Source organism: Pipistrellus kuhlii, unplaced genomic scaffold (assembly GCF_014108245.1).
Source record: "Pipistrellus kuhlii isolate mPipKuh1 unplaced genomic scaffold, mPipKuh1.p scaffold_m20_p_13, whole genome shotgun sequence".
In the NCBI taxonomy this organism is placed as follows: Eukaryota; Metazoa; Chordata; class Mammalia; order Chiroptera; family Vespertilionidae; genus Pipistrellus; species Pipistrellus kuhlii.
This window is the reverse complement of record NW_023425438.1, coordinates 14,463,954-14,491,826: the sequence shown is the minus strand read 5'-3', so window position 1 is coordinate 14,491,826 and position 27,873 is coordinate 14,463,954. Positions and strand designations below refer to the sequence as shown.

At 44.3% G+C, this 27,873-nt stretch overlaps 4 protein-coding genes across 13 annotated transcripts in view; 2 read left to right on the top strand and 2 right to left on the bottom strand.

The window, feature by feature from the left end:
* NCOA1 (nuclear receptor coactivator 1) overlaps nucleotides 1-4,341 on the top strand; it is a 99,784-nt gene extending 95,443 nt beyond the window's left edge. For 5 of the 10 annotated variants that reach the window (XM_045580647.1, XM_036435040.2, XM_045580648.1 and 2 more), the window contains one exon: nucleotides 1,998-4,341. In XM_045580647.1, the coding sequence (XP_045436603.1) occupies nucleotides 1,998-2,168 (171 nt within the window). In that variant the 3' untranslated portion in view covers nucleotides 2,169-4,341. Of the gene's footprint in view, nucleotides 1-1,855; nucleotides 1,913-1,997 lie in introns of all 10 variants that reach the window. The other 5 variants (XM_045580651.1, XM_036435042.1, XM_045580650.1 and 2 more) reach the window with 3 other exon arrangements.
* Nucleotides 4,342-11,547: 7,206 nt separating this feature from the next.
* Nucleotides 11,548-13,226, bottom strand: PTRHD1 (peptidyl-tRNA hydrolase domain containing 1). The gene is made up of 2 exons (XM_036435050.2): nucleotides 12,975-13,226; nucleotides 11,548-11,997 (listed from the first exon to the last, which is right to left on the bottom strand). The coding sequence occupies exons 1-2, from the start codon at nucleotides 13,224-13,226 to the stop codon at nucleotides 11,827-11,829; spliced, it is 423 nt and encodes a 140-aa protein (XP_036290943.1). The 3' UTR covers nucleotides 11,548-11,826.
* Nucleotides 13,227-13,271: 45 nt separating this feature from the next.
* On the top strand, nucleotides 13,272-27,716 carry CENPO (centromere protein O). The gene is given in 8 exon segments (XM_036435049.2): nucleotides 13,272-13,305; nucleotides 13,308-13,367; nucleotides 15,514-15,665; nucleotides 18,485-18,593; nucleotides 19,269-19,528; nucleotides 20,447-20,618; nucleotides 21,322-21,485; nucleotides 27,227-27,716. Coding segments are annotated over 7 exon segments (909 nt in total). The 5' UTR covers nucleotides 13,272-13,286; the 3' UTR covers nucleotides 21,459-21,485; nucleotides 27,227-27,716.
* The window catches only part of ADCY3 (adenylate cyclase 3), a 48,477-nt gene continuing 43,208 nt past the window's right edge, over nucleotides 22,605-27,873 (bottom strand). The window contains exons 17-22 of the mRNA XM_036435047.2: nucleotides 27,203-27,361; nucleotides 26,645-26,791; nucleotides 25,877-25,996; nucleotides 24,620-24,743; nucleotides 23,942-24,066; nucleotides 22,605-23,500 (exon numbers count right to left, since the gene is read on the bottom strand). Of these exons, the coding sequence (XP_036290940.1) occupies nucleotides 23,318-23,500; nucleotides 23,942-24,066; nucleotides 24,620-24,743; nucleotides 25,877-25,996; nucleotides 26,645-26,791; nucleotides 27,203-27,361 (858 nt within the window). The 3' untranslated portion in view covers nucleotides 22,605-23,317. The remainder of the gene's footprint in view (nucleotides 23,501-23,941; nucleotides 24,067-24,619; nucleotides 24,744-25,876; nucleotides 25,997-26,644; nucleotides 26,792-27,202; nucleotides 27,362-27,873) is intronic.

Sequence of the window (27,873 nt, the reverse complement as noted above, 5' to 3'; positions counted from 1 at the left end):
TTTTTTAAAAGCATTCTTTTTTAAAGAAGCAGAATTTTTCTTTCTAGTTTGTTTTTTCATGCCTTTATAAAAATATTTTCAAGTGTTTGGGGACAAAAACATCTTAAGCTCTGCCCCAGTATTTCATAAGTTGAAACATACAAACTTGAAAGTTTATGTTAATTGTTTTTTTAAAAAATCAGCACCTAAAAGCACTATAGTTTGTGCTTTTTAAGCTTCCGTGGCAGAATCTTTTTTCTGTAGTAGCCCATCATGAAATTTCTCTTAGCTCCAATGTTTTTATTTTTGCCAAACAGAAATTGGAGAGTGAGTTAGACAGAAATATAGAGATAGATGTACAGAAAAGGAGAAGGAAACAAACGAGGCGAGGAGGACTAGGGGAGGATTAGGGGGAGGGGTGGTGTAACAGCATTTGGAGTGCTGGGATGAGGAGAAGACAGGAGAGAGAACAGGAAAGGAACCCAGAAAAGAGACGCCAGAAGAGAGCTGGTAGGGAGATTGTTGGCATGGGAAGAGAGCAAGGCCATGGGGAGCTCCAGAAGGAAAAGTAGGAGTAAGGAGTTAGAATGAAGAAGGTGAGGGGGAGGACACAGAGGCAGCTAGAGAATAGACTCAGAGAGTTGGTATATTTTAGATATAAAGGAAGATCCCTAAAGAAAACAAGAAATGGAAGCATGTGGAGGCAAGAAGCAAAATTTGGGAAACTAGGGAGAGAGGAGGATGAGAAAAGAGAGGCCAAGGAGAGAACTGAGGCTAATCTAAGTAGAGTTCATTCATCAGGCAGGAGATAAGCTCAGGGATGCCTACCTTAGCTGAAGGAGAGTAGACTAGCGGTGTCACTGGATGAGAGGGCCTGGGGCTAGACTTGTATTGCAACAGGATCATTGAGACTTTTGACATTTGGCCAGTGAAGGTTGATGAAAAACAACTTTTGTTCAATTAGGATAAAAAAAAATTTTCAGAAAAGCTGAATGTAATTGGCGCGAATTAGTGACGAGACAAATGGCCAAGAAAATGCATCATTAATCTAAAATACCTCAGGAGCTTATTAAACTCGAGGCTCAAGTTGGCCAAAAGCTTGAGACACTTAGTTAGGTGTACTTAGATGACTGAGAAGGCCTTTCCTTCCTTGGTCTGGAACATTTACAGTGTGACATTGGCCTTTATCAGTTCTACAAATGACTTTTTAATAAGACTGATTGATACAGACTAACTTCTGGTTTTGTTTTCCCAATAGAAAACGCTATAACTATGCAACTGTAGACATTTTAAAGCAATAGTTCTATTACTGAAAGTAGTTAAAGGGAAAATTCACACTGTTCTCATTTTGTAATTTACTGTTATTTTTAGTTCATGTGTTTCAATGGATTATCTATCAGGAAAAAGAAGTTAAATATAAAATTGTTCTGCTAATATTTTGCTATAACTCTAAAGGCAATAAATAAATATGTAATAGTACATTTTGGTACTTTGGGACATTAACTTTAGTAATGCTGATGTCCTGTTACTGAGCTGTGGTGGTTATATTTTGCTAATACTGGGTTAAAGTCCTTAATTTTCTAACATCATAAAGATTTTTTTTATTTTTATCCTACTAAAGTTACCTATGGAATGCTTTTGAACCAGTTTTCCAAATAACATGTGTGGTGTTTTGTTTTTTTTTAACCCACCACTGGATACCCAGTCTCTGAAACTGGGCTTTTCCCAATCGTGGCAATATTAGCAACAATGCTCACTTTCAGTATTGATGGCAACCCTGTGAGAGGTTTGACCATTCTGATTTTTTATTTTATTTTTAAAGTGTGAACTTTCCAGAACCCTGAGCAAAATGAGTGCAGCGATTTTCTTTTTGTAGGACAAGAAGACAGAAGAGTTCTTCTCTGTGGTGACTACAGACTAGAGGAATGCTCTAGTGAGTTTCCACTTCAAGTAGTACCCGCTCATAAGCCGGGGGGGCAGACCTTTCTGTCTAAACACATCTTTCGTTTGTGCTCCAGCAGGTGCAGCAGGTTCAGGTGTTTGCTGACGTCCAGTGTACAGTGAATCTGGTAGGCGGGGACCCTTACCTGAACCAGCCTGGTCCACTGGGAACTCAAAAGCCCACGGCCGGACCACAGACCCCCCAGGCCCAGCAGAAGAGCCTCCTTCAGCAGCTACTGACTGAATAACCACTTTTAAAGGAATGTGAAATTTAAATAATAGACATACAGAGATATACAAATATATTATATATTTTTCTGAGATTTTTGGTATCTCAATCTGCAGCCATTCTTCAGGTCGTAGCATTTGGAGCAAAAATAAAAAATAAAAAGGAGTTCACTTTCGTTGGGAGATTGAGAGATGTTTTTGTTTCTTTGTAAAAAGGCCTTGGATATGGAAAAATAACAAGGCAGAACAGTTGGACAATCTATTTCTTGAGCCAAATTTAATTATCCTTATTTTTGTAATCAGTCATTGGCTTCTTATCTGGATGAAGGCCTTTGGAGGAGAACCAAAAGGACAAGTTCCACAGCGAAGACAGCCCCGCCCCCGCGGGCTCCGTTGGACTCTGCCCAGGAGGAAGGGCCGTGCCCTCACCAAAGGCTGTCACGTGTCTCAGCAGCCCTTCCCGACCCCAGGCAGCTTGTGTGTACAATCAGCTTCTTCTAGCAACTCTGTATCTGTTGGCTTCAAGAGAATATTTTGCCTCCACATATGTACCCCTCCTCCTTTTTTAAAAGATGGATTTAAACCAAGATGCCTCCAGGAATGAGGACGACATGAGTGTATTCAGAGGAATCCAAAAAAAAAATACAGTTTGGGGAAAATGCAATAATTTTTGATGAGATGGGTGAAGGACAAAGAAGCGAGTTCTGTCAATTATTGTAGATACCATTTTCTGATTAAATTTGGGGAAAGGCAGCCTGTTCTTTCTGCTTTTATTGTATTAACAGCTGACGTAGCTAAAGTTATTTAAAATAAAATTACGTTTATGACCCAAGTAGCTTATTTTTACCTTTTAAATCTCACTGTAAGTACATTTGATTTCTTGTAGAAATTTATTTCCTTCTGTTTAATTTTATGGCTTTATTATACTCTTGATTTTTCTATATTTGTGTGTGAAATATAACATTGATTGGATTGCCGTTACATCTGGCTAGTAATATTTCATTATTTTAATAACTGTGATGCCATGTATGGATTTACGTTGGGGTTCACATCAAAATGCCAACTGCCAGAAAGAGCCGTTCCTGACGAGCCAGAGCTCGCACTGCCCTAGTGTCTTGTTGGGATCATCTGCCTTGAGAGCAGTGTAAGGAGTTGTCACCAAAAGTGCACAGGCTGCTCGTACAGAAATTAGTGCTCAAAGGAAACCTTACTTTTTTTAGATTGACTTTGGGAATTATAATTTTCATCAGTGCAAACAAATTTATTCTGCTCTGAAGGCTAACTGGTACCCTATTTCCCCTTTGCGTCTTGTCACTCTGCCACACGTTGTCTCATCCTGGCCTCTGAGTCAAGGACCCAGTGAACTGACTCTCTAGTTCTAGACGTTCTGCTGCAAGGCCAGGAATGCTTGAGGAAGCAAAGGTAGACCCCCATCGCTCGCCTTTCCCTGCACTTGGGGGCCTGTGAATGATGACAGCACCTGGCATTGCGCACCAGCTACCTCTGCTTCCATGGCAGAGAAAAGGCCATAAGAACTCACCGTGGAAGAGGAGCTTGGACTCAGACATCAAGGAAGAAGCCATTTTCCCAGGTCCTCTCTGCATCTCACCACCCCTAGATCCAAATAACTCCATTGGACAGCATCCATTCAGAAAGCATAATACCGAATCAAAAGATTGGCGGAAGGGCTCACTATGGTAGAAACTATGAAAGAGAAATAGGACACAGTTACAAACATTATCTCTTTTCCTTTTTTCAGAAAAATGCATCCCCAGTGTCATTCATTCCCAGCTTGAAAGCCCAGCCATATTACTCTAGTTCCTACCAAACTGCTCTAGGATATCATCTCTGTTCTGTTTGTGATATTTAGACTTGCAGGCTTCAGGAAGTTCACCTTTAACTTGAGCATTCCAGATGAAGTTTCCTGACTCAGTACTTTCGCATAAGGACTAGGAAAAAAAAAAGTGGTAAGGAAAATTGGAGTTGCTAACATCCTCCTCCATCCCAACTGCACCTTAATGTATGCATGTCACCTTCAAGGTTTTATAATTGCACTGTTTGTTTTATGTATGTACAGATTGAAATTATTGCTACATTTGAGGAAAATAAAATTGCTTGCTTCTATGTAATTCCTGTCCTGCCACAGGAAATGCACTTTTCCAGCTGCTGAATAGAATTTGTTTAACAACCTCACGGGTTGCCTCTTCATTTACAGGGAAGAAGTGAAACCTACATCCTGCAGGAATTGCCAAAAGCCCAAAATGGCTCATGGTTAATTGAAGGATAATAAAGGAAAGAATCCCTGAAGCCAGAGATCCTGGAAGTCACCCTAATGCGAACCAGTTCAGTGAAATTTGAGAAGGTCCGAGTGAAGTCATGACAGTGGGCCTAGAGGAAATTCTGACTTTGGCCCTTTGTCTGATGATTAAACACTCTGGTCCAGCTATTAGTTACCCAGATCCGGTCCCCCCAGCACTTCAGAGTCACACCATACCAATCTCTCACTATTATTGGCTTTTACATACTAACTTTAATTATGCTGATGTTGAGTCTTACTTGAGGGGACTCTTTCAATCTGACAGGTCCTGTCTCTTATTTGTGTGCTTTTAAGGCAGCTTAAATCCACCAATACTTGGCTCATTGTGGCTGGGTAAGGAGGGTAAGCAAGAGGGCAGGGAAGGATGTATACCCTGTGCTTGTTCCCTCAAACAGAGATACACAGATTTGGTAGCTGTTGTCTGAAATCATATTTATGGGAACAGACCCTTTGTTTCCCAAAGCTGGGATAAGGTAAAAATACTTCTCTTCAATGAGGCTAAACATTGATTTAAATTTATCTTGCAGTAGTTGTGGGAAGGCCATTAGAAAAACAAATAGAAACAATTGAGGGGAAAGTGAGGCCGACAGAGAGAAGCTTTGGCTTCATGGTTTTGCTTAAGTAAGGTTCCATACCTAGAAACTGCCTTCTGGATCCTTACATGATGTAAGCTGTCTGCTTACACAGAAGTTGGGCTGATTTCCTGGCTGACTGACTGGTCTTCCCAGAAGGCAGCTCCACTTGAATACAGTGATTGATTCAGAGCATGCTTGATCCTGGACCATTCCTGTGTCTCTGAAGATCTGGATGAGTCAAATCCATAAATTCTTTTAATTGGTGAAAACTGCCAGAGGAAGCATGCCTCCCTCCAGAATCTTTTCTGCCAGGGCTAAATTAGTTTTTTGTTTTAATCCCCACCTGAGGATATTTTTCCATTGATTTTTAGAGGGAAAGACAGAAATATCGATGTGACAAAAACACATCGATCAGTTGCCTCATGCACGCACCCCAACCAAGGCCCAGGCTAGGAAGAAGCCTGCAGCCAAGGTACCTGCCCTTGACAGGAATCAAGCCTGGGATCCTTTAGTTCGCAAGCTGATGCTCTTATCTACTGAGCCAAACCAGCTAGGGCTAAATTAGTAATCTATATTTTTTTTTAATTTTTATTGCTACAAGAGTTCTTAACAAGATTAAAGAAACAAAGCTCTGGCCTCTTCCACTCATTTAATACATTTTATTGTCTTTATCAAAGGTAGTAGGGATATGGAAGGATCCAGACAGACATGCTTCCTTCCCAGAGCTTATATTCACCTGGGGGACTTTGTGCTTATAATCAGAATTGGATCAAGTTAGTGAGGCCTTGTCTGGAGAGTCCAGGAAGGTTTCCTTGAGGAAGAAATGGCATTTGAAGTGAGGTTTGCCAGATGGTGAGGAAATAGCTAGTGAAGAACAGTCTGAGGAAGAGCACATGCAGAAGAAGGGACCCTGGAGAGCTGGATTTTTACATTGTTAACTTGTTCCTGAGTTTTCATAACCATTTTATTAGAATTACTAGGGGACAAGTGTACAGATTCGTGCACCTTGAACTGTGGGCCACAAGGCTACGGTAGGCACAGGGGTGGATCTCAGTCCATCCTCCGGCCCCCTGTCCCCTGTCTGCCGGCAGCCCCACTCCTGCTTGCCAGGAACAATTGGGGCCGGCACCAGCAGCCTGTGTGAGCAACAGCTGCTGCCCCGATTGCCCCTCAGGAGCAGGGGTAGGTGTAATAGCCCTTCGGGGCAATCAGGGCCAACAGCCACCACTTGCACCCACTGATAGTGCCAAGTGATCGGGACTGGTGCCTGGCATCAGCAGCAGGTGCAAGTGGGGCTGACACTGGCAGTGGGTGCAAGTGCTGGGCAGGACCATGGCACAAGGGAGCAAAGAATTTTCAGTAACCATGAGACTTGCCCTGATGACAGCAACTGGTGCCCCACCTTGGTCTGGTGCCCCCACTTACCTGCTGCACCATCCCACTCTGGTCAATGCCCACCATATTCTGCACACGCCCCCTGGTGGTCAGCACATGTCATAGTGGCCGATTGGTGTTTCTGCCATTCAGTCTATTTGCAGATTAGCCTTTTATTATATGGGATGTTAGCTGATAGACTGAAAAGTAATTGAAATTAGCTAAGAGCTCCAGGAGAAACATGAACTAGGCTTTGGGATCCTCAGTTGGAAATTTTGCCAGCCACTAGCTGAGATCTCTTCCATTACCAGCTCTATCCAGAACTATAGGTTTTTACATATTTTACACAGTACTCTATTGTAGTTGGTAACAATATTAGAAACATTCAGGAAAAAATAATTGTACTGTAACAATTTGTAAGGTGATTTTCAGTACATTCTCTGTGTAATCCTTTGCAGTCATTTAAGAAAGTCCTCATTAGAAAGAAAAACTCTAGCCCTAGCCCAGTGGTCGGCAAACTGGCTCGTGAACCACATGAGGCTCACGAGCCGCAGTTTGCCGCTCTGTTGACTAATGAGTTTGCCAACCACTGACCTAGACTCTCGATTCCAATAATTACAGGCTGTTGTTCCTTGTGATTAAGCCCCTTCCCCAGCAGTTGGCAAACTCAGTCAACAGAGCGGCAGACCGCAGCTCTCAAGCCGCATGTGGCTCCTGAGCCACAGTTTGCCAACCACGGCCCTAGCCAGTTTGGCTCAGTGGGTAGAGCATCGGCCTGTGGACTGAAGGGTCCTGGGTTTCATTCTGGTCAAGGGCACATGCCCAGGTTGTGGGTTCCGTCCCCAGCAGGGAGCGGCAGGAGGCAGCTGATCCATGATTCTCTCTCATGCTTGGTGATTCTCTCTCTCCCTTTACCCTCTTCTCTGAAATCAATAAAAATATATTTTAAAAAAGAAAAAAAAAACTCGAAAAGGTTATGACAAATAACTTTTTACCAATCCATTGGGACTTGAAATTAAGTCTTCTCATTCCAAAATCTGGGTTCATTATCCTGCACTATTATGAAGTAGGACTAATTCAGAGTCTTATTGTGTGACCTTAGCCAATTTTCTTACATGAAATAACTTTCAAAAACAGGCCTTCAAAAGGAATGATAATTCAAGGGCTGAGGAGAGAGGACCTGGCCCTTCTCCGGAGACGGCAGAGCTCTTGTCCTTTGGAGGCCTGAATGGGGGTGAGCTTTGTGATTAGGTCGGCAAGGTCTCCCACTACAATTTTTAAAAAAATGTTTTTATTGATTGTAGAGAGAGGAAGAGAGGGATAGAAACATCAATGATGAGAATCATCGATTGGCAGTCTCCTGCATGCCCCCTACTGGAAATCAAGACCACAACCCAGGCGTGTGCCCTGACTAGGAATCGAACCATGACCTCCAGGTTCACTGGTTGACACTCAAACACTGAGCCACACCAGCTGGGTCCCACTAAAATTTTAGGAGAGGCAGTCTGTCCATATCTAAACAGGAAATGAAAAGGGAGTTCCATGAGGCTGCAGTGTCATCCCTTAGTTTAAAAATGTTTTTGGAAAATGGCTTTCGTGAGAGGCAGGTCTAAAATGACTGACAGGGTCCTTTGTTGTGAGACAGGAAATTTGTTTTCTTGGATCAGATCATAGAAGCATTCACTTTTCTCGAGCTCTTGATCCATCTGCAGACAAAGCATTTTTCTCCTATCCTGGGTTTGGGCTCTGGTCGGATTATTTGTGCTTGTCTCAGGTACTTGGTAGTTTGTGCAACCAACAGAAAACGGAGCAATTCCCACAGGTATCTGAAACAAGGCTGCAACACTGACTTGAGAAAAATAAAAGATTTAAAATGTTGGGGCCCAGTCGATGTTGCTCAGTGGTTGAACATCAATCCAGGAACCAAAAGGTTCCTAGTTTGATTCCCAGTCAGAGCACGTGCCCAGGTTGTGGGCTTGAACCCCAGTAAGAGGTTTGCAGGAGCAGCCAATTGATACTTATTTCTCATCAATGTTTCTATCCCTCTCCCTTCCTCTCTAAAAGCAACAAAAAGTATTTTTTTAAAAACTAGACATTAGAAAGGAATATCTGTCCCATCAGATTTTCCTCCCACTACGAGGAAAATCTGATGGGACAGATACTCCTTTCTAATAAAACACAAAACCTTAGACCAAGCTGGTGTTTATTGCATGTTTTAAAAAAATATAGTTTATTGATTTTTTACAGAGAGGAAGGGAGAGGGATAGAGAATTAGAAACATCAATCAACTGCCTTCTGCACATCCCCTACTGGGGATGTGCCCGCAACCAAGGTACATTACCTTGACCAGAACCGAACCTGGGACCCTTCAGTCCACAGGCTGACATTCTATCCACTGAGCCAAACTGGTTATAGGGCTATTCCATGTTTTGATGGACTGTTGCAGGGCAGACACTGATGGGAAGTACGATGCTTGCCTGAATCTGCTTCCTTTCTCATAGTGGAGTTTCTAAATCAGTTAAGGGAAACTTTTCTTTCTACTCTGCCAGGCAATGTGCTTGGCTAACACTCTTGTGCTAATAATCTCTTAGTTTGTACAGCACTTTCCCATACAGTATGTCATTTGATTTTCAAAATCCTTTGAAACAATTAGAGTAGGGCATAGCCTTCTTTTACAGATGGGGAAACAAGCTCAGATTTTTTGCCAGGTGGCTAGGAAGTTCTGGACCCCAGAGTCAGTTCTTTAGTTTTGGGATGAAAACTGCCATTGTTTCCACTGCACAGTACAACTGAGATAAGAGCACCATGACATGGCACAGTGACACAGAAAGACTGATGAGTTGCCCTGGCTGGTGTGGCTCAGTTGGTTGAGTGCCATCCCATGCACTGAAAGGTCACTGGTTCATTTCCTGGTTAGGCACATGCCCAAGTTTTGGGTTCTATCCACAATTGGGTTGCGAATGGGAGGAACAGATTGATGTTTCCCTCTCACATCAATGTTCTCTCCCTCTCCCTAAAATCAATTTTTAAAACTATTTTTTTAAAATTTTTTTAACCGACAGATGAGTTAAAAATTGTTCTCTGGAGCTCAAGTTCCTTAGAAGTTTGGTGGGGTTTCCATTTTGAAAGTAAATTGGACACTAACTTTGGTTTTGCTAACAGACTGATTTTTTTTCATGTTTTAAATTTGCGTGAGGGTAATAGGTCTGAAGTGAGTCCCTGTACTCTCTCTTCTTTTCCCTTGAACTCAGTACCACTTATATTCCTATGCATCTTAAGTCTGCTCTTCTAGTCAAGACCTCTCTCAAAATCTGGTCTTGAATTTCCAACTGGTGAACATTACCACATGGATATATCCCCACTCCCCAGCACCTCAAACCTAAGTCCCAAACCAAATAACTTCCCCACAAATAAGCTCTGGTCTCTCTTATCTATATATATTAATTGTGTCATCATTCTCAACAATCCACTCCAATTCTTCTCTCCAAATTGTTGAAAATTATCTCTTGTAGTGCCTCATGCTATTCTCTTCCTAACCCTGTTAATCACAGACCAAATTCAGCACTTACCTTTCTTTGAATGATTATAGTAACCATGTTTGTGCCTCTTACATTCACCTTTCACACAGTCATCAGAGAAATCTTTCTAAACACAACCTACATCTTGCCTATAGTTTATCTGAAATCACTCTACATTTTAACTATCATAACTTTCCATACTCTAAACAAATGGTTTTTATTTCTGAATTTACCAAGTTCTCACTTCCATGTCCATGTCATTTTCTTCCATGGTTTGTAATACTTCTTTCCCCTTCCTGCTTGTCCTTCAAGGCTTCAATTTAGATGCCCTTTCTAAGAAGTTTTTACTGGTCCCCACACTTAGATCTTAGTCCCCTCTTCCGTGTTAAACTTGATCTCAGAGGACAGCTAAAACTTGTGAGGCAATGGTAGCCAAAGTCAGCGGTTCTCACCCATTTTTCCACACACCTTTGCACAGTAACAGTGGTTTACTATTGCCTAAACTCAATCAGGTAGCACAGGCACACCCTGAGGAAGGAATCTCAGAATCTGTGCAGAAAATGTGTGTTGATTAAATAACACTAAAATGTGCTTTTAACAACCACTTCTAGAGAAGTCCTCTATTTTGTCAGCCCCATGAGAAGCAATGACCTAGACACTGATCCTCAATTATAAGTTCAGGAACTCAATTTTGTCAGCTCATCCAATAATAATTGGACCTTACAGTCACAGGAGGATGGTTTATAATCCAGAATGTCAATTAACCAACATAAAATGAAAGACCAGCTTCTCAGTGTTTGAACTACTTATGACCACCTTCTAGTATCTAGATGATAACCAAAGGTAACCCACTATGAGAGGTTAAGGGAAGACTGGACAGACAAAACCCTGACTTTGATCTTGGGCATGTCAAAGCTTTTCTGAATCTGTAAGCTTGAGACAAGACTGTCTGCATCTTAAGGCTTGAATAACACGTATGGTGCTATTGTGTGTTGTTTTTTTAAATCCTCATCTGAGGATATTTTCCCACTGATTTTTAGAGAGAGGGAAAGACAGAAATATTGATGTGAAATATATTGATTGGTTGCCTCCTGCATGAGCCCCAACCAGGGCCTGGGCCAGGGGGGAGCTTGCAACCAAGATACATGACCGTGACTGGAATCAAACTCAGGACTCTTTGGTCCACAGGCTGACTATGCACTGAGCCAAACTGACCAGGGCTGGACACAGTTAATTTTAAAACGTTTTTACATATAAGAAACTTACAAAGCAGAGGAGATTCTTGTCAAGGATTTATCACCTATTCTACGACTTGCAACACAATTTTTGCTCTGTTGAAAAATATACTTTTTTTAACAAAAATGGAAAGGCATTTTCTTTTTCTTTTTTTAAAGTATTTTATTAATATATATTTTATTGATTTTTCACATAGAGGAAGGGAGAGTTAGAAACATCGATGAGAGTCATCGATCAGCTGCCTCTTGCACACCCCTATTGGGGATATGCCTGCAACCAAGGTACATGCCCTTGACCGGAATCAAACCCGGGACCCTTCAGTCCCCAAGCTGACGCTCTATCCATTGAGCCAATCCGGTCTCGGCGAAAGGCATTTTCTTGACCCGTGTGAGTCTAACCAAATCTTCTATTTGAGCAATGACCCATAAATAACATTGCTGATCACCTACTTTCCCCATCTGAACTTAACGAAAAATAAGAGAAAGTATTTACTAATGACAACTTTAATGTAAACGTGTTTAACCCTCAAGAAAATGTCATAAATTAAAGGGAAGAGCAAGGTGCCTATGAAAGGAGTACATGATGCTGCGGGATGGATGGCATGCAGTTTCTGGATCCAGCTGATACTCAAAGATATCAAAGCAATTCATAACATCAGTCACTTGAACAATCGGAACTTCTTCAAATACTGGTTCACTTCTTCCTTGGGGTAGGGACGGAGTGCAATGCAAGTGGCGACATTTTCTGGCTGCTCCAGCCATAGCATGTGGTCAATGTTCTTCTCTTGCAGTGTCCCAGCCAGCTCCTTTAGGGTGGTCTCATCTGGGGCCTACAAGAAACAGGATGCAGAACGTAGAATGAATAGCCCATTTAAGAAGTATCAAGTCAATGGGAAGAAATATGGGAGGAGGCGGGCTCCCCTTAACTGGAAGTGGAGGAACTGATCTCCACATCTCCAGAAGAGCTTCATTGCTCCATTTTTCATTCACTCTCTGTAGGACATTAGACAAATTGCTTGGGGGCTGGGGAGAAAGGAAGGGGCTTAATATTTCTGTTTAGGGAATGGGACGTTTTTCTCTTCCTTCTTGAAATGCTGCATGCATTGTCAGTAATTATGCTCTATACATTTTCTAGTTCTCTTGTGGCTGGTGCCCAAACAGCTATCCCTAATGCTTCAGCCAGCTCTGATTTTAAGAGTTGCTTACTTAGGACACATTCCTAGAGCAGAAACTACCAAGGGTAAGATCTGTCTGGCCATCTGCAGAAAGGACCTTCCCGCTAGAGTACACCCCTGGTGTTTGTGACGCTGGGTTCAATTTACACCAGGGTTCACATCTCTTTCCAAATAATTTGGCGTCACGTCCAGGTAAAGGCTTCAGTCTCACTGGCAATAAGAAATCCCGAGTCCTAATCCTGGGTCAGTTTTGCGGGAAGGGAGGGTTAACAATGTCATCCGTGCGGCGGCAGGAAAAGGCGGGCCCAGTGCGCAGGTAAAAAGGCGGGTCTCTCTCTAGCCTCCTCTCGCACAGGCATCATTAACACGGCCGCAGGTGAGACCGGAGGGGTGCGAGCCCTTTTAGTAACGGACCCGAGGCCCACTTTTCACTTTCAGACCCTCCCCAGCCAACGGAAGACTCTCTGACCCCAGAAAGCGCCCCCAAATCTTAGAAGCCAAAACTCCTCACTCCCGTCCCTTCACACGAAGTTAGGTCCTCTGACTCCAGGCCACACCCGCTTCCGGTCTCCACTTCCGGTCTCCACTTCCTCAGCGCTCCTCTCGCCCCGCCCCCCGGCCCCGGGCCTCACCTCCAGGACCACCTTGCGCATGCGCCCCAGCTCCCGGAGGTAAGCCACCGTGTGCGGGTGGTCGCGGTGGATGTGCAAGGCCGCCGTGGCTGCGTGGCAAGCCTGCGCTACCAGCGCGCCCGCCGGCCAGGAGAATGGAGCCTGCGACAGATCCTTCCGTAACACCAAATATTGTACCAAGACCGGTGGTTCCGCGCTGGGTGCCGCCATATTCCTGCCCAGCTGGAAGACCTGGCCTAGCCCGCGGTGCATGCTGGGATCGGGGAGGGGCCCTGAGCGGGGCCATGTTTTTGTACGGCGGCTGCGCAAAGCATGCTGGGTCCGATTGGCTGTGTTTTGAAGGCGAGGATGGCGGGAACTGGTCCCTGGGCTGCGTGAGCCGGAGGAGAGGAGGTAAGGGGGAATAGGATCCGGTGAGTTTCCAGACGGTGGCTAAATGGCCTCCTGCAGCTCCTTGCGGTGGAAGGCAAACCCGCCAAAGCGGAGGGCCTGTGCCCCCGGGAGCGCTCCGGGCCGGCGAGCTGGATGTGGACACGGCCTGCTGGCTCCCGGAGGGAAAGGGCGACTCTGGGAAGGGGAGTCCTGGTAATGACACTTGGGGTGTTTGTCTACCGTCTAGATGTGACTCCCTTGCCATTTTTCCTTTTGTCAGCGAGGAAATCTAGGTTCTTGTTCCCGGTGCCGGACAGCTTCCTGGGAAGGCTTATGGATTTGGAAACCTGAGCAGATGGAACTGGCGAATTCTTTAAGTCAAGAGGGCGGGCCCAAAGGAGGTACTCTAATGGCTGTCTTCGTCCTTTTACTGCTGCTGCCCCAAGATGACACCCCCTCTTCCCCGCCCCGGTTGACAGCGCTTTCCTCCTCTATCTGGTGCGACCTGCCCTGTGGGAGCAGAACAGCGAAAGGAACTAATACAAGCACACACACCCCTCCTTGCTCCTCACAGGTTTTGTGGTTTTTACAATTTGAAGGCAAAAACATCCACCTGCAAAAAGTTAGGACTTGCTTTATTGCCAATTTGAGGGACAAGCAACTTAGTTTGCATTCATAATACGCTCTCTCTCTTTTCAGGGCTACAGTTCTAGCCAGTGAGGACTCTCTCTTCCCAGAATTTTGGGGGGCCATTTGTGCATTACTCCTGTGGAAGAGGCAGTGCCAGGCAGTGGCTTTGGCATCGGTTAGATCTGGGTTTGAGTCCTGGCTCTGCCATTGTCAATACTGTGGCCTTGGGCAGGTTATTTTACCTTTTTCTGCTTCCGTTTTTTATCTGGGAATTGGAGGTGAATAACAGCATTGTGGTAATGCTGTGGGAATTATATAATTCTTTTCGTCTTTTTCACGGAAGGCATTTAACATATACCATTTTATTTATATATATATATATATATATATATATACACACAGTATATATATATATATGAAATATTCAATAAATGTTGTAATTCTTTACATGTTTTGCAAGTAAATAACCTAGCACAAGTGTGTTGACACGTAGGAAGAGTTCAGCAGATGCTTTGTTGGGATTTATTAGCATTATGAGAATACGACCCTTACCGTACAGGCGTCCCTCAGAGATATTCCAGGTTCAGTTCTAGAGTGCTGCCATAAAGCAAGTCAGAATCTGTTCACTGGTGTGGGATGTTACTTTTCATTTGTTAAAAAAAAAAAAAAAGAAGAAGAAGCTTGCATGTGTACACACACACACACACACACAGCAACACTGTGAAGGGCAGTCAAGGATGCACAATACAGCTATGTGCGCTTGTCTTGGTCCTTAGTCAATCTCTAGGGCAGTGGTTGGCAAACTCATTAGTCAACAGAGCCAAATATCAACAGGACGACGATTGAAATTTCTTTTGAGAGCCAAATTTTTTAAACTTCCTCTAATGCCACTTCTTCAAAATAGACTTGCCCAGGCCATGGTATTCTGTGAAAGAGCCACACTCAAGAGGCCAAAGAGCTGCATGTGGCTCGTGAGCCGCACTTTGCCAAGAACTGCTCTAGGGAACTGAAATTTGCCTCTGAGTTTCTGTCCAGCATTCGGCGTGTTTTCCTCTCTAATATTTGTGGACAGTTCTCTTAGTTTGTGTTTTTATAGTCCTGTACCAATATTTTTCAGAGCTTCAAAGAATTATGCTTTAGCACTTTGGGAAAACATGCATAAAAACAATTAAGAAACAATTCTACATTTTAAAAAACAGTTTCTGAGAGAGCCAGTGAATTTGGTGACTCTTTTCCGCTGGGTTATCATCACCACTGATAACTGAGATTAGCTATATTCAGAGAATGTTCTTTTTCGGACATTGTCCTCGTTAGGGACTGCTCGCTTGTACATCACTGTTCAGGCTGAGGCTGCTGATCTTTGGTTCTGTTGTCAGTTCTTGTTTTATAAGCTGGGAGCAATGTCTAACAATTAACTAGCCACAAAGGTCTGAAAAAACAAAACAAAAAGGTCACCTTTTACTCTAACCTGAAATGCTTTCTGCTGCCAGAATTAGAACTCCTTGGCTTCTTGAGAAATTCTCTCTGCTTTCTTCAGGTGTTCTCGCTCACTTGGAAAGACTAGAGTCTAAATCCCGTAAGAAATTTGAAGAGCCACAGGGAGCGGAGAGCGCTCTTGGAAGTAAGATTCGTAAGCTGAGGAGTCTGCGAGACAAACTCAGGGCGGAAGTGCAACGACGACAAGCCAGAGTGAGTAGGAGGGTGACTGTCGGCAGGCTTCCCCCGGGTGTAAGGAGCAAGGCCAGGGAATTCGCACATCTGTATGTTGTGACTTACCTTTGATCTTACTGGACTGATTTCAGTCCTTAATCTCTCATCAAGCCTGCAGGTCTCAGCTGATATTAGTATCAGCTAACAATTCTCAGGCTCTTACTGATGGCCCCGCAGGAATTTTTTTTTTTTAAATATATTTTATTGATTTTTTACAGAGAGGAAGGGAGATAGCTAGAAACATCGACCAGCTGCCTCTTGCACACCCCCTACCGGGGATGTGCCCGCAACCAAAGTACATGCCCCTAACCGGAATCGAACCTGGGACCTTTCAGTCCGCAGACTGATGCTCTACCACTGAGCCAAACCGGTTTCAGCCCGCAGGATCTTTTAACCTGCCCTCCAACATGAACCTGTTGCCTTGTCTCAGCCTGACCTGAGTCATTGGTACCATGTCATGGTGCCATTTTTCCGTTGAAGCCTCACAGTAAACGTTGACTCTTTCTTCTTTTCAGTTTCCTATCTAGCCCAGGGCCAGCCAGCAAGAACTCTCATAATTTTTGTGCTTCCTCCTCTTTCTTCTCCATTCCATTGCAATAGCTCAAGTATTATCCACATCTGCTATAAATATTTCTCACGTGATTTGGATGCCGGGATTGTCACAATAGTCTGCTATTTGGTTCTCTTCTCTAGGATTTGTATTCCTCCAGTAAATCCTACACAGCCAAGAAAATGCTTTCCTAAAACACTGCTGTTTCCTTGCTCAAAGCCTTCACTAACCATTCCTTGACCATGGATATGGTCAGCCTTCTTTTTCTCACGTTCCCACCTCTCTTCCATTTCCCCCTTTACTCCCTTCTCTCGCTTTCTCCCTCCCTTCACTTCATTAAAGTAAAAGATAGGAGTAAACAAAGTGCACAAATCTGCAGAACCTTTTACAAAGTGAACACATCCCGTACCACACAAATCAAAGCAGAGAATGTTATTAGTGCCCTAAGTCTCCCTCTTGTATCCTTCTAGTCATTTCCCTCATGGTAACCACTATTTTGATTTCTGTCGTCATACTTTGGTTTTATCTGTTTTTGAACTTCATATAATTGTTAAAATTATAAAATTCATGTCTGGCTTCTTTTGCTGAATATTATGTCTGTGAGATTCATCCATGTTGCATGTAGTGGTCCTTTTTTTACTGCTGTCTAGTAATCTCTCCTTATGAACATTCCACAATTAATTTACTTGTGTACTGCTAGTGACATTTGGGATATTGGGTCTATTAAGAATAATGCCACTGCCCTGACCAGTGTGGCTCAATTGGCTGGAGAATCCGGTCCCAGGATTGGTTACAGGTTACAGGTTTGGTTCTTGATCATGTTCTGGGTTTGATCTCCAATTGGGGCGTGTACTGGAAGCAATCCATGGGTGTTTCCTGCATCAATGTTTCTCTTTCTCCCTCTCCATTCTTCTAAAATCAAAACACACACATACATTCTCAAGTGAGGCTTTAAATGAAGAATGCTGCTATGAATAGTCTGTTGTTTTGGTCTAAAAATATACACTTTTCTATTAGGTATGGATTTGGTAGAATTGCTGGGTGTCACGGGTATGCATATTAGCATTAGTAAAATACTGTCAAACAGCTTTTAAAAGTGATTACACCAATTTTACATTCCCAGCAATATTGTATAAGCTTTCCATTGCTTTGCAGCTTTATCTATAGTTGATATTGTTGGTTTTAAAAATTTGACATTCTGGTGGGAATATAATAGTATCTCATTGTGGATTAATTTGCCTTTAAATGATGTTAAAGTACCTGTATTGGACACTCCAGAGTCTTCTTTTGTAAAGTATGTTTTTCAAGGCTTTTGCAAAATTTTTATTGGATTTTCTACCTCATTAAATTGTAGAATTCTTTTCATATTTTGGATATGAATTCTTTGTTGGGTATGTTTTACAAATCTTACCTTGTAGCTTGCCTTTTCATTCTCTGATGGTGTTTCATGATGAAAGTCTTTGTTTTAATGAAGTTGATTTAGGGATCTAATTTTATGCTCATTTCCTTTTCTAAATCTTTGCCTGGAGGGTGCATTGCCTGCAGAACATTGGGCTCCCTTTTTGATGGGACCTTGGCTCATAGAAAGGCTGCTTTGGTAACCTTGGCCTCGTGTGTGTCTTAGTGGGACCGCTACAGTCTGGCCTATAGCTTTCTGTTTGACCCATATGCCTTGTATACAAATCAAATGCTCCGAGGGGAGGCTGCAGGGAAAGCCCAGCTAAGCCAGAGCGTTTATCTTTAACCTTCAGTCTGGCTATTTTGGTCGTTCTCTTATGCCTTCAGACCATTTTGTTTATTTGCTCGTATGTATGCTTAGTTTTAGAACTGCTTTTAAGGGGAGCCTGCTATGTACAATAGTTCTCAGAGGGAGGGAGAGACTGAGACTATTGGGCCATTGCTCTAAGTATACATCTCAGAGTCGGTATTTCTTTTCCTGGCACTTGAAAGCTTGCACAGTCTGATCCAAACCAACTTTCCAGCCTTGCCTCTGTGCAACTCACCCTGTGCTCACACTAGACTTTCTTCACACCCTTTTCTTTAGCCTCTCACAATCCTCTTTAGGCCAGCACGATCCTAGCACTGTGACCCAGGAGAATCTTCCTCTACTATGAATTCATAGCACTGGTAGAGCACTGTAGCATTTCTTCATTTATTATGTAATAAACATGCTTTATTCCAGTTAGATGCAAGCAGAGACTTTGTGTTATGCCCCTTTGCACCATCTGATTTGCTGCATATCTTTCAGGTAGAAGCCAGTGTAGAACCTGACCAAACATTTGAGGTCAGTGAGCAAGAAGTTTTGGAAACAAAGCTTGAAAATGTGAAATCCATTCTGCAAGCGTATCGTTTTACAGGTATACCTTTTTCTAACCTGTTTCAGTCTGGGTCTGGTCTCTAATGAGGTAGTTTGCTGGTTGTATTGTTAGTCCTGGACTTAGTCAGCATTGGTTTTGCCCCCTCAATATACACAAAAAACTGGCATAGTGTTTGTAGTCATCTTTACCTACAATATTGGCCTCTTTGAGCAATAGATTGATTAGTAGCTGGTTTCGACTATTCATTTTAGCTATTCATTTAGACTATTCATTTAGTGCAAATTGTGCCAGATCCTGTACTAGAGCTTTCTTTACTTGTGACTTGCTTTATGCCACTGGTCAAATAGTTTGAGCCCCTCAATTCTCTGATTCACCATTATTATGGGGATTTAGTCTCATCTGTTACAAGAGGATTGTGGGAAGAACTGGGGACTATCATAAATTATTTAACATTCAGAATAAAAGAGAATAGGTAAATTGAAATTTTCAAAATCTCTTCCTCAATAATTGCTATTGAGGATTTTTCCCCCTCACCATCCAGTGGTTTTAACTCAAACTCAAAGTGAGAGTTAATGAGGGGAAAGAGACTATGATAGTCACTCATTCAGCACACACTTGAATACACGCTGTATGTGCTAGGCGGGGCTGGAACAGATGAGTAAGACACTAACTTTGCCTGACATCTGCCGGGGTGTTTTGTCTTGTTTGCCTCAGGGCTCAGTGGGAAGCTGACCAGCCGAGGAGTCTGTGTTTCCATCGGCACTGCTTTTGAGGGGAACCTGCTGGATTCCTACTTTGTGGATATTGTCATACAGAAGCCACTTCAGATACATCACCATTCGATTCCAGTCTTCATTCCCCTAGAGGAGATCGCTGCAAAATACCTACAGACCAACATTCAGCACTTCCTGTTCAGTCTCTGCGAATACCTAAATGCTTACTCTGGAAGGAAGTATCAAGCAGATCAACTTCAGGTATCTGCCTGGACTCTCACATAGCATTTGATGAGCCCAAGATAAGCTTAAAGGAAACAAAAAAGGGTCAAGTTTTGTTTTTTTATGTTTCATAACAGAAGTTTGACTATTATCCTTCTAATACTTCTTTATTGTTTATTTACAAACTATTTTCTACTCTTTTCTCTCCTGTTGAAACTCTGGATGATGTTGAAGCATGAATACTGGTTAAGGAGTTGTTCACGCCTCAGTGGTGATCTTCAAGCTTCTATATTTGACCTTTTCTTCCCCACACAAAGCAGCAGAGTACAGCTGCTATCCTGTTAATCGAACTGGGATTGATAGAGCACTTACTATGTGCCAAGTGCCTTGCTGAATCTGGAGTATAGATGCAAGGCAGAATAATGTTTTATGAAATATCAGAGGAATACTATCTATCTTTGCCTGAACTCTTCCTTACTTTCTTAGGATTGCTATTGAGCCTGAGGTTGGGGTAAAAAACAAACAAAAAAACCCAGGCAAGAATGAACGCAATAGGGAATAAGTGACTCTTGTAAACTTAGTATTTCCTCCACTATGCATTTGGAATGACATTGAAGCTCCTGGTTATCGTTTAGATAAACTGATATGTATATGCAGACAGAAAGCATCTTAGCTCTAAGCTCTACATATGTCATCAACGATATTCTTGGCAGAAATAGCATCCCCCAGCCTCTGGCCATTTACCTAAGTGCTCCTGCAGGGCTTCCTAGGCTGGTTATCCCATAATCTCTGTCATTAGTCCTTTTTACAGGCTTGTCTCTGTCCTTTATTTATCGGAAATCTAATTAACGGGGCCCTATTTTTGGTAGTCAGTGTTGGAAGTGTCACAGTCACTCTCTGCTTTTAGAGCTGTAATTGTCTATACTTTGTGTCTGTTTTGATCCCCGCCTCCATTAGAAGGACTTTGCAGCCTTTCTGGCTGGGCCCTTGCAGAGAAACTCACTGTGCAACCTGCTATCATTTACTTACAAAGCGGAATTAAGTGGCCAGTCCTTCCCATTTTGTGCTAGACTGCTATATAAGGACATCACAAGAACCCTCCCAACTGACGTCGCTGTTACTTATCAAGGTAAGAGGACAGGTGCCTCACTGGAGAAATTACATAATAAGCTCAAGGTTACTCAGGTTGAGGGGAACAGGGTATAATAGGCAGAATACGTGAGTTGAGATACTTTGTTTATATACCATAAGTAGAAAAATGAAGACTATTTTATTTGTTTCTACCAATTTTTCTTCTTCTTTGTAATAAACATAATCATCGTCATTCTCCCCCCTAATTTGCTCCTCCAAATCAGCCAGTGTTCTTTCAGCTTATAATTTGTTTTCATTGGAGACTGCTCTTGAAGAGACAGCTAATGAGATTGAGTCATGGGGCCAGAGTGGTGCAGAGCCAAATGGACATGAAAAGTCAGTCTATATTGAGCTCTCTAGAGACGATTCAGTAAATGGGATTTTTTTCAGAACTGGCTGAGATTTCTGTGCTTGTGTATGTGTGACTTTGTTTCAGTTAAGTGTACCATAGTAATGAACATGGGCAGTAATAAAAAAAAAAAAAAATGTTTTTAGGAGCTGCCACATGTTTTATACCATATTTTTTAAATTCTCACCCAAGAAGAGACTAAGTTCCCCATCTCAAAATCGCATTGTGTAATTAGAGCCAGCCTCTCAGCTCCAGATCAAAAAATTAAGTTATCTACATCCAGAATATTAGTGACCCAGGTTCTCATTCTCCCAAACGCACTGGTGAGATTGATAGAATCTGTCTGTCTTAGGAATGGATGCGTTGTCCACCTCATGGGAAGAGCAGCGAGCTTCCCATGAAAACTTGTTCTGTACAAAGCCCCTGCATCACGTGTTTGCTTCATTTGCAAGAAGAGAAGAGAAGTTGGATATGAACCTGGTCTACTAGAATATTTTCATCAAGAACACATCAAAGGTGAGTAAACAAGTACTGTACACAGTCCCAGGCAAGCTCATGGGACTGAGAACTGTTGAAAGGCTCAGACCCCTTACCATGGAGACAGATACCTACCTCTTCAGGATGCTGAAGGGGCAAGTTTGAGTTTAGACTGGCAATTCTGGACAATTGCCTGGTCAGTTGTTAAATGCTCAGACTGGGTTCTGTGCAATAGAAAGCATTTTGTGAAAGGGGGGGATGTACTATTCAACTAAAGAGTATTTCTAACTTTTACAAAAGTTTTAATGCCATCTCATTTTCCTAATTGAGACATTTGAAAAAGTTTTTAGAACGTATGGTTCATATGAGATGAATCATATAGTTAAGAAAGGACATGTGTTTAGTCTTTGGTTTGGACCAGCATACTCTAGACCAGTGTTTCCCAAACTTTTGACATATGTGTACCCCTTCTATAATTTTCGTGAGTACCCCTCGTACTCATGAGAACGTAGAATTAGGCACAGTTAAGCACGGTGCAGTGCATATCCCCACCAAACTCCGGTGCAACGCGTACCCCCACCAAACTCTTCCCGTACCCCTGGGGGTACGCGTACCACACTTTGTGAAACACTGCTCTAGACCACTGCTTTTGAAGAAGGTGGTGTGAGAGTTCTATGTCTTACTTTGTTTCCTAAAACATCTCAGTAGAAAGCGTAGTCAGAAGTCTGCTCATCAGGGGAAGCAGACCTTCCATCTTCTGGTCTGACAACCAGGGCCTTGGGTCTGCTGGCACTTTCTTTGGTTTAGGGGAGTATTTGCAGGGCCAGTTTACAGATGTGTCTAGCTGGCAGATTCTGCCATTTCAAGTCCTGCCAGGCTTTGGCCTGTCACAAATAGGAGTCATTCCTACCCAAGCCCCACGCACTCTAAAAGGTCACTTCCTAGACCTGGAGGCCAGGACGTAACCTTAGGTGTGGGAGCTCCAGCTAACCCTGGGAGGAGCACACAGTGATCAGTCAGTCAGGACCACCATTTAGAAGAAAGCACTAAAAAGTAAGGGATGTCTTAGTTCAAGCTCTGTGCCTCCCAGGAAGGTGGCGAGTTAGCAAAAAGCACTTCTCCGAGGAGAGGTATTAACAGGTTTTCACAAGGATCACATTCAAGTTGAAGAAAGCTTTTAATAAAAGTCTTGTTCTTTATCAATACCTGTAAATTCTCTTTTAAAGCAGTAGCAAAGGCGACTGTAGCAAGAGCTCAAAAGGCAAGGCAATATCGGAAAGTTTTTTAACAGAAAGTTAAAAATATAAATGTAGATCTGTTGATATATTTTTTTTCTCTCAGAAATAAATTCCCTCCCACCAGGTAAAAGGAAATATTGCACTTTCTGCTTCCAAGACTAAGGTGACAGGGTTCCAGAAGAACCTTTCAAGATTATCAGGACAGGGCCCTTTGACCTAGCTCAGTCCATACAGAGACAGGTGTCCAGCTTGTGCTCCTTCAGAAAGAAAAGCTCGCTTCCGAGTCACGGCTGGGAGCAGACGTTCACCAGCGAAGTGGCCCTGCCATCTCCTCCCCTCCAGCTGAGCTCCCGCCCCCTCCATCCTGCTCCCAGAGGCCACGGCCTCTGTGGGGAAGGGGCTGGCCCAGTACTATGTGTAAGACCCTTACTCTGGGGAAGCTACAGGCACACTGAGGAATAAATAGTATGGCCACCCTCAGAGCTCACGAAATGAAGGCTTGAGGAGATTTTTAAATCTAAAGTCTATGTGAGTGTGCACTTCAGCAGTTTGGGACTGTTGGGACTTAGTTATTTGTCCTTTCCCAAGGTCTTTGATTCCAAAAAATACGTCCTCCCTAGGGCTAGAAGCCACTCAGGAGTTGTCCACTACCTGGTGGGGCAGGGTCACGGAGGCGCCGTTCGGGAAGGCGGCTGGCTTGTCGCGCCCCTTCAAGAAAAAGGTGAGCAGCTCCCCCTTCCCTTTCACAAAGACGGGCCCGCGCCTCACAAAGCGGAAGCCGTACTCGCGAAGGATGGCCTGCGTTTCTTCTACCACCTGCGGAGGAAGACACAGCACAGCACAGTGAGCCGCGCCGAGGCGCCCAGATGAGTCTCCCTGTGACCCCCAGGTCCCAGCCACTCCCCTTACCCCACGCACCAGAACGCAGGGCGCGCTTCCCTGGGGTCCCCCCCTCAGACGCCTGTTTGGGAACTCTCACACTCTGCCTGGTTCCCTTTGCCCCTCTTGTGGAACTTCCTTGCCGGGCCCAAGTGACACAGATCAGGATACCATTACCCAGAACTTATCCTAAGTTTTGCAAATAGGGTCAGTCAGTGTCTTTTCTCCCCTTTGCTACAGCTAGCCCTGGAGGCATCTTTTCCCACGCTTCCCTTGCTCTCCCAGCACCTCCGATGTAATGGTCTGGGCCAATGAGGAGACAGTAAACACACTATTCCCTGCATCTGAGCACGTGCTCAGCTCTGCTGCTGGACAGACCTGAATGTTACCCATGACCCCTGTGGACTCCATCCTGCTGGCGACATTGACCGTATTGCCCCAGATGTCGTAGTGTGGTTTCCGGGCTCCAATGACCCCGGCCAGGACCCCTCCTTTGTTCATGCCTAGGATAGAGGCATAAAGTTCAGCACAGCCACACCTCTCAGAAGCTACCAAGTTCTCTCACAGAATTCACCACCTGACCTCTACCACAAAGCTATTTCTATTTATCCTGCTTCACCAGGTACTTGGCAAACTGTCAGCTGCCCCCAATATGCTAATTAACAGTACTGGAAGTTGCCAGTTTCTCTCAAACACAGACCGCACTTTAAGTCTCCTGTGATTTCATCAGGAGTGAGCCCCCAATTGTCTCCGGGGTAACGGGACTAATTAACAGACTGGAATGAAGTGAACAAACCCCTCAATATGCATAGCCAGGTTGAGAAGAAAACCATTATTGTAAACACTGTGGGACAGGATGGCTGGCTATCGGTCAGGTTTCCGCCTGGTCATCTAGAAGAGCTTGGATTAAAGGTCCTTTCAGCTCTGAGTATGGGACCCTACCCCATCTAAATGCGTCAGATCTTTCTACACCTCTCATCCTTCCTAGTGATCGCCAGCCCCCCTCCCCACCACCCCACCCCTACCCCCGTGTCAGAGGGGCGCCTCGAGCCTTACCTATGCGCAGCATGAAGTTGTTGAAGGACTGGTTGTTGATGTTTGTGAGCGTGTCCTTCATGGCTAGAGCAAAGTCAGCCAGGTCGGCCAGGTGCTGCCAGCGCTCCTTGTCTGACTTCTCCTCCTGTGCCAGGGAGCAGAGTGAAAGCATCAGGAGCCACTCTGGGCCCATACCAGCAGGGGCCTACTCCCCCGCTTCCCCCCTTAACATTCTGGAGGTAGTCCCTCCACCTGGTAGTTCAAGGCCTATTCTCCACCTTTTCCCACAAAGGAGTCAGGACCCTCTTTAGCACCCTGTCACTGTGACAGAGACTGGGCAGTGGGGGGGGGGGGGGGACACACACACACACACACACACACACAAGTCATACCCAGCCCATCTGCCTCCTGTCTGCTGTGTACCTGCTTAAGAGTCGTGGCTCTTCACCTTGTGCGAACCTGGTCTTAAACTTGGGATAGCTGTCCTTGTTTTGATTCCTCAACTAGATTATAAGCACTTGAGGGTTAGGCGTGTTTCTTTAACCTCATATGCATAGCCAGGCTGAGAAGGGGATGTCAGCTGTGATGTTTTAAGAACAGCCGTTGAGACAAGGGACCCAACAGCTTGTTTTCTCACCTCTGGTACCTAAATCAAGCTGGCTTCACAGGTCTGATTTAACTTAACAAAACCATTCCCTGATGTGAGTGTTTTCATGGTTCCGTAATTTTGTAGATGGTTCTGTCGCCCAGCACTTAGAAGGGAGCACAGCCACAGTTCCACAAAGCATCGTATGCCTCACCTCGGCCGTGGAATAGTAGTGGACTGCTGTGTGTGTGTGCTGTTATATCTGTTCACTACACTTTCTCAGGAAACCCAGGTGTTTTTTAAATATATTTTATTGATTTTTTACAGAGAGGAAGAGAGAGGAATAGAGAGTTAGAAACATCGATGAGAGAGAATCATTGATCAGCTGCCCCTTGCACACCCCCTACTGGGGATGTGCCCACAACCAAGGTACATGCCCTTGACCGGAATCAAACCCAGGACCTTTCAGTCCGCAGACCGACGCTCTACCACTGAGCCAAACCGGTTTCGGCAGGAAACCCAGTTTTAAATCAGCTGGGTCCTGGTGGTGTGTGTCTGTACTAGTGCAAAGTGCCTTTGTACAGCAGTGCTTGTTGCTCTAGCTCCTGGTTTCCCACGTGCTAAGTGTGGGCTGCCTCGACCTCAGGAGGCAGAGCCCTGTCGCCTCTCTAGCCACTGAGGTGGGTAGGTACCTTGCTGGAGCTGGTAAAGCCATTGGTGTTGACATCTGGGGTGACTCCGGAAGCTGCCATATAGGTACTGCCAATGGTTTTGATCTTGGTGATGACTCGGAATTTGGGATTGTCTAGAAGCTAAGACAATTAAGGAAGAGAAAACTGTCAGCAGTCAACTGGGATCAATGAGCCAACTAAATGACAGCTTTGCCTGTTTACAATTACCCCCACAAAACATCCAAAGATGCTTTTCTAGAAAAGCTTTATTCTGCCACTTATCTGCCGTGTGATACTAGGCAAACTTCCTGATTTCCTGAGTCTCAGTTTCTACAACCTTAACATTGGGATAAAATTGCCAGTCTCCTAGGGTAGCTGAACATTCCTCTTAATGTATAAGTTACCTGATAAATGTTTAAAGAAACTGAACTTGAAGGTAGGAGGAATCAGAGGAACTTTAGGATTCTGTTTTGGCCGGTCTTTATCCTGTGAAGTTGTAGGTGATTCCCTAGTCTCCCATCTCACCCCCTCAGACCCGACCCTCCAGACAGCTATGGAAGCCATACATAGGAAATGTAGCCAGATAGAGCAGGATGGGGAACCTAATCAACTTAAAAATTAGCCTGCTATATTTGGTCAAATATTTAATTATTTCACCCCTAATGCCTAGGCGTTCCCTCCCCTGAGCAAGAGTAACTCCAGTTTCTCTTGGACTTCTGCAGCCTGTCCTGAGATACAGTTTGAAGCAAGCTGACTTTGTAGCAGGAGGGGGGCAAGATGGACACTCACAGAGTCAAAGTCTGAGATGATCTCATTGAGGAAGCGCAGACACTCAATGCCACCATTATTGATGCTCTCCTCTGTGTAGAAGTCAGCAAAGTTGGGTAGGGAGGCAAACATGACTCCAATCTCATCATAAGACTGGCTATACAGCTCCTAAAAAGAGGCAGGACCGAAGAGCTCAAAGACTGATTAAATATTATGCTACAGAAATGTTATCTTCCACATCCACGATAGGTGCACCTGGACACTTATCTCCCAGATTATCCCAACTCGGGATTATTAGAAAGCTCTCATCACAACTAAATTAAAAAATAGCTTCTCTAGTCCCTGTAACAGCCCTCGCTGAGAGGAAGGGAGTTGGGAAGTGAGGTAGAAGCAGCATTCTACTTGAGATCATGGCTGGCAGAAACAGGCTCTAGCCAAAATTTTGTCTTCTGAAATGGGCCTCAAGCAGGTGTGTGTCCCCCCAGAAGCTGTGTGTGCAGCAGGCCTGGGTTCCAACGTGCTCCCTAGCAGAAAGCCAGAAATACAGCCTCCAGGCCATAGCACAAGGTCACCCCTCACCTCATCTCTCTTCTTGGACCCCAGGAAATGGCGGGCCACATGATCGGGCAACATGTTGGTGACCAGGGCCTCGTTCCAGCGTCGCATCTCGTAGACACGTTCCTTCTGATCGTGGACCTCGATCTTCCACAAGAACAGCGTCCTTGCGAGTTTTTCCACCTGCAGACACATGCACGGTGTGTTCGCTCTAAACCTGCCATTTGATGGGAGGTGAAAACTGGGAGGAAGATGGCTACATGGCAAGGGAAAGAAAAGACCCCAACAGCTGCAGCGAGGATCCAGCCTCCGGTTATAGCAGAGGTCAAAGGCCTCCGGACATGTGGAGCCTCCAGGGACCTAACTAGCGACGGGATCTCCTAGTGCTGGGAGGAGTCCCATTCCCGGCCTGCCTACAAGTGGCTTAGGAAGGCTGTACTTCCCCTGGCCAACCACTGGGTGGTACTTGAGCTAACGGAGCAGTAAGTACCTTACATGGCTTCTTTCCCGCCCGCTCTTTTCCCCCTTTAACCAAACAGAAAACTTCATCTGTCCTTTCCCTTTCTCGCACGGTCAGTGTGTTAACGTCCCCAGAGCCTGGGTGAGTGAAGATCCATGAGCTCCTGGCTTAGGGAATAGAGGTTTTACCCAAGCTTTGATGTCCCGCCCCATGCTTCCTTCAGCCTAGAGTGGGT

Bases quoted from the DNA above. Each gene is read 5' to 3' on its own strand.
- PTRHD1 (XM_036435050.2), bottom strand. From the start codon at position 13,226: ATGCACCGCGGGCTAGGCCAGGTCTTCCAGCTGGGCAGGAATATGGCG. The intron at 11,998-12,974 runs GTGAGGCCCGGG...TGTTTCTTGTAG, and splicing joins TGCGCAAGGTGGTCCTGGAG to GCCCCAGATGAGACCACCCT.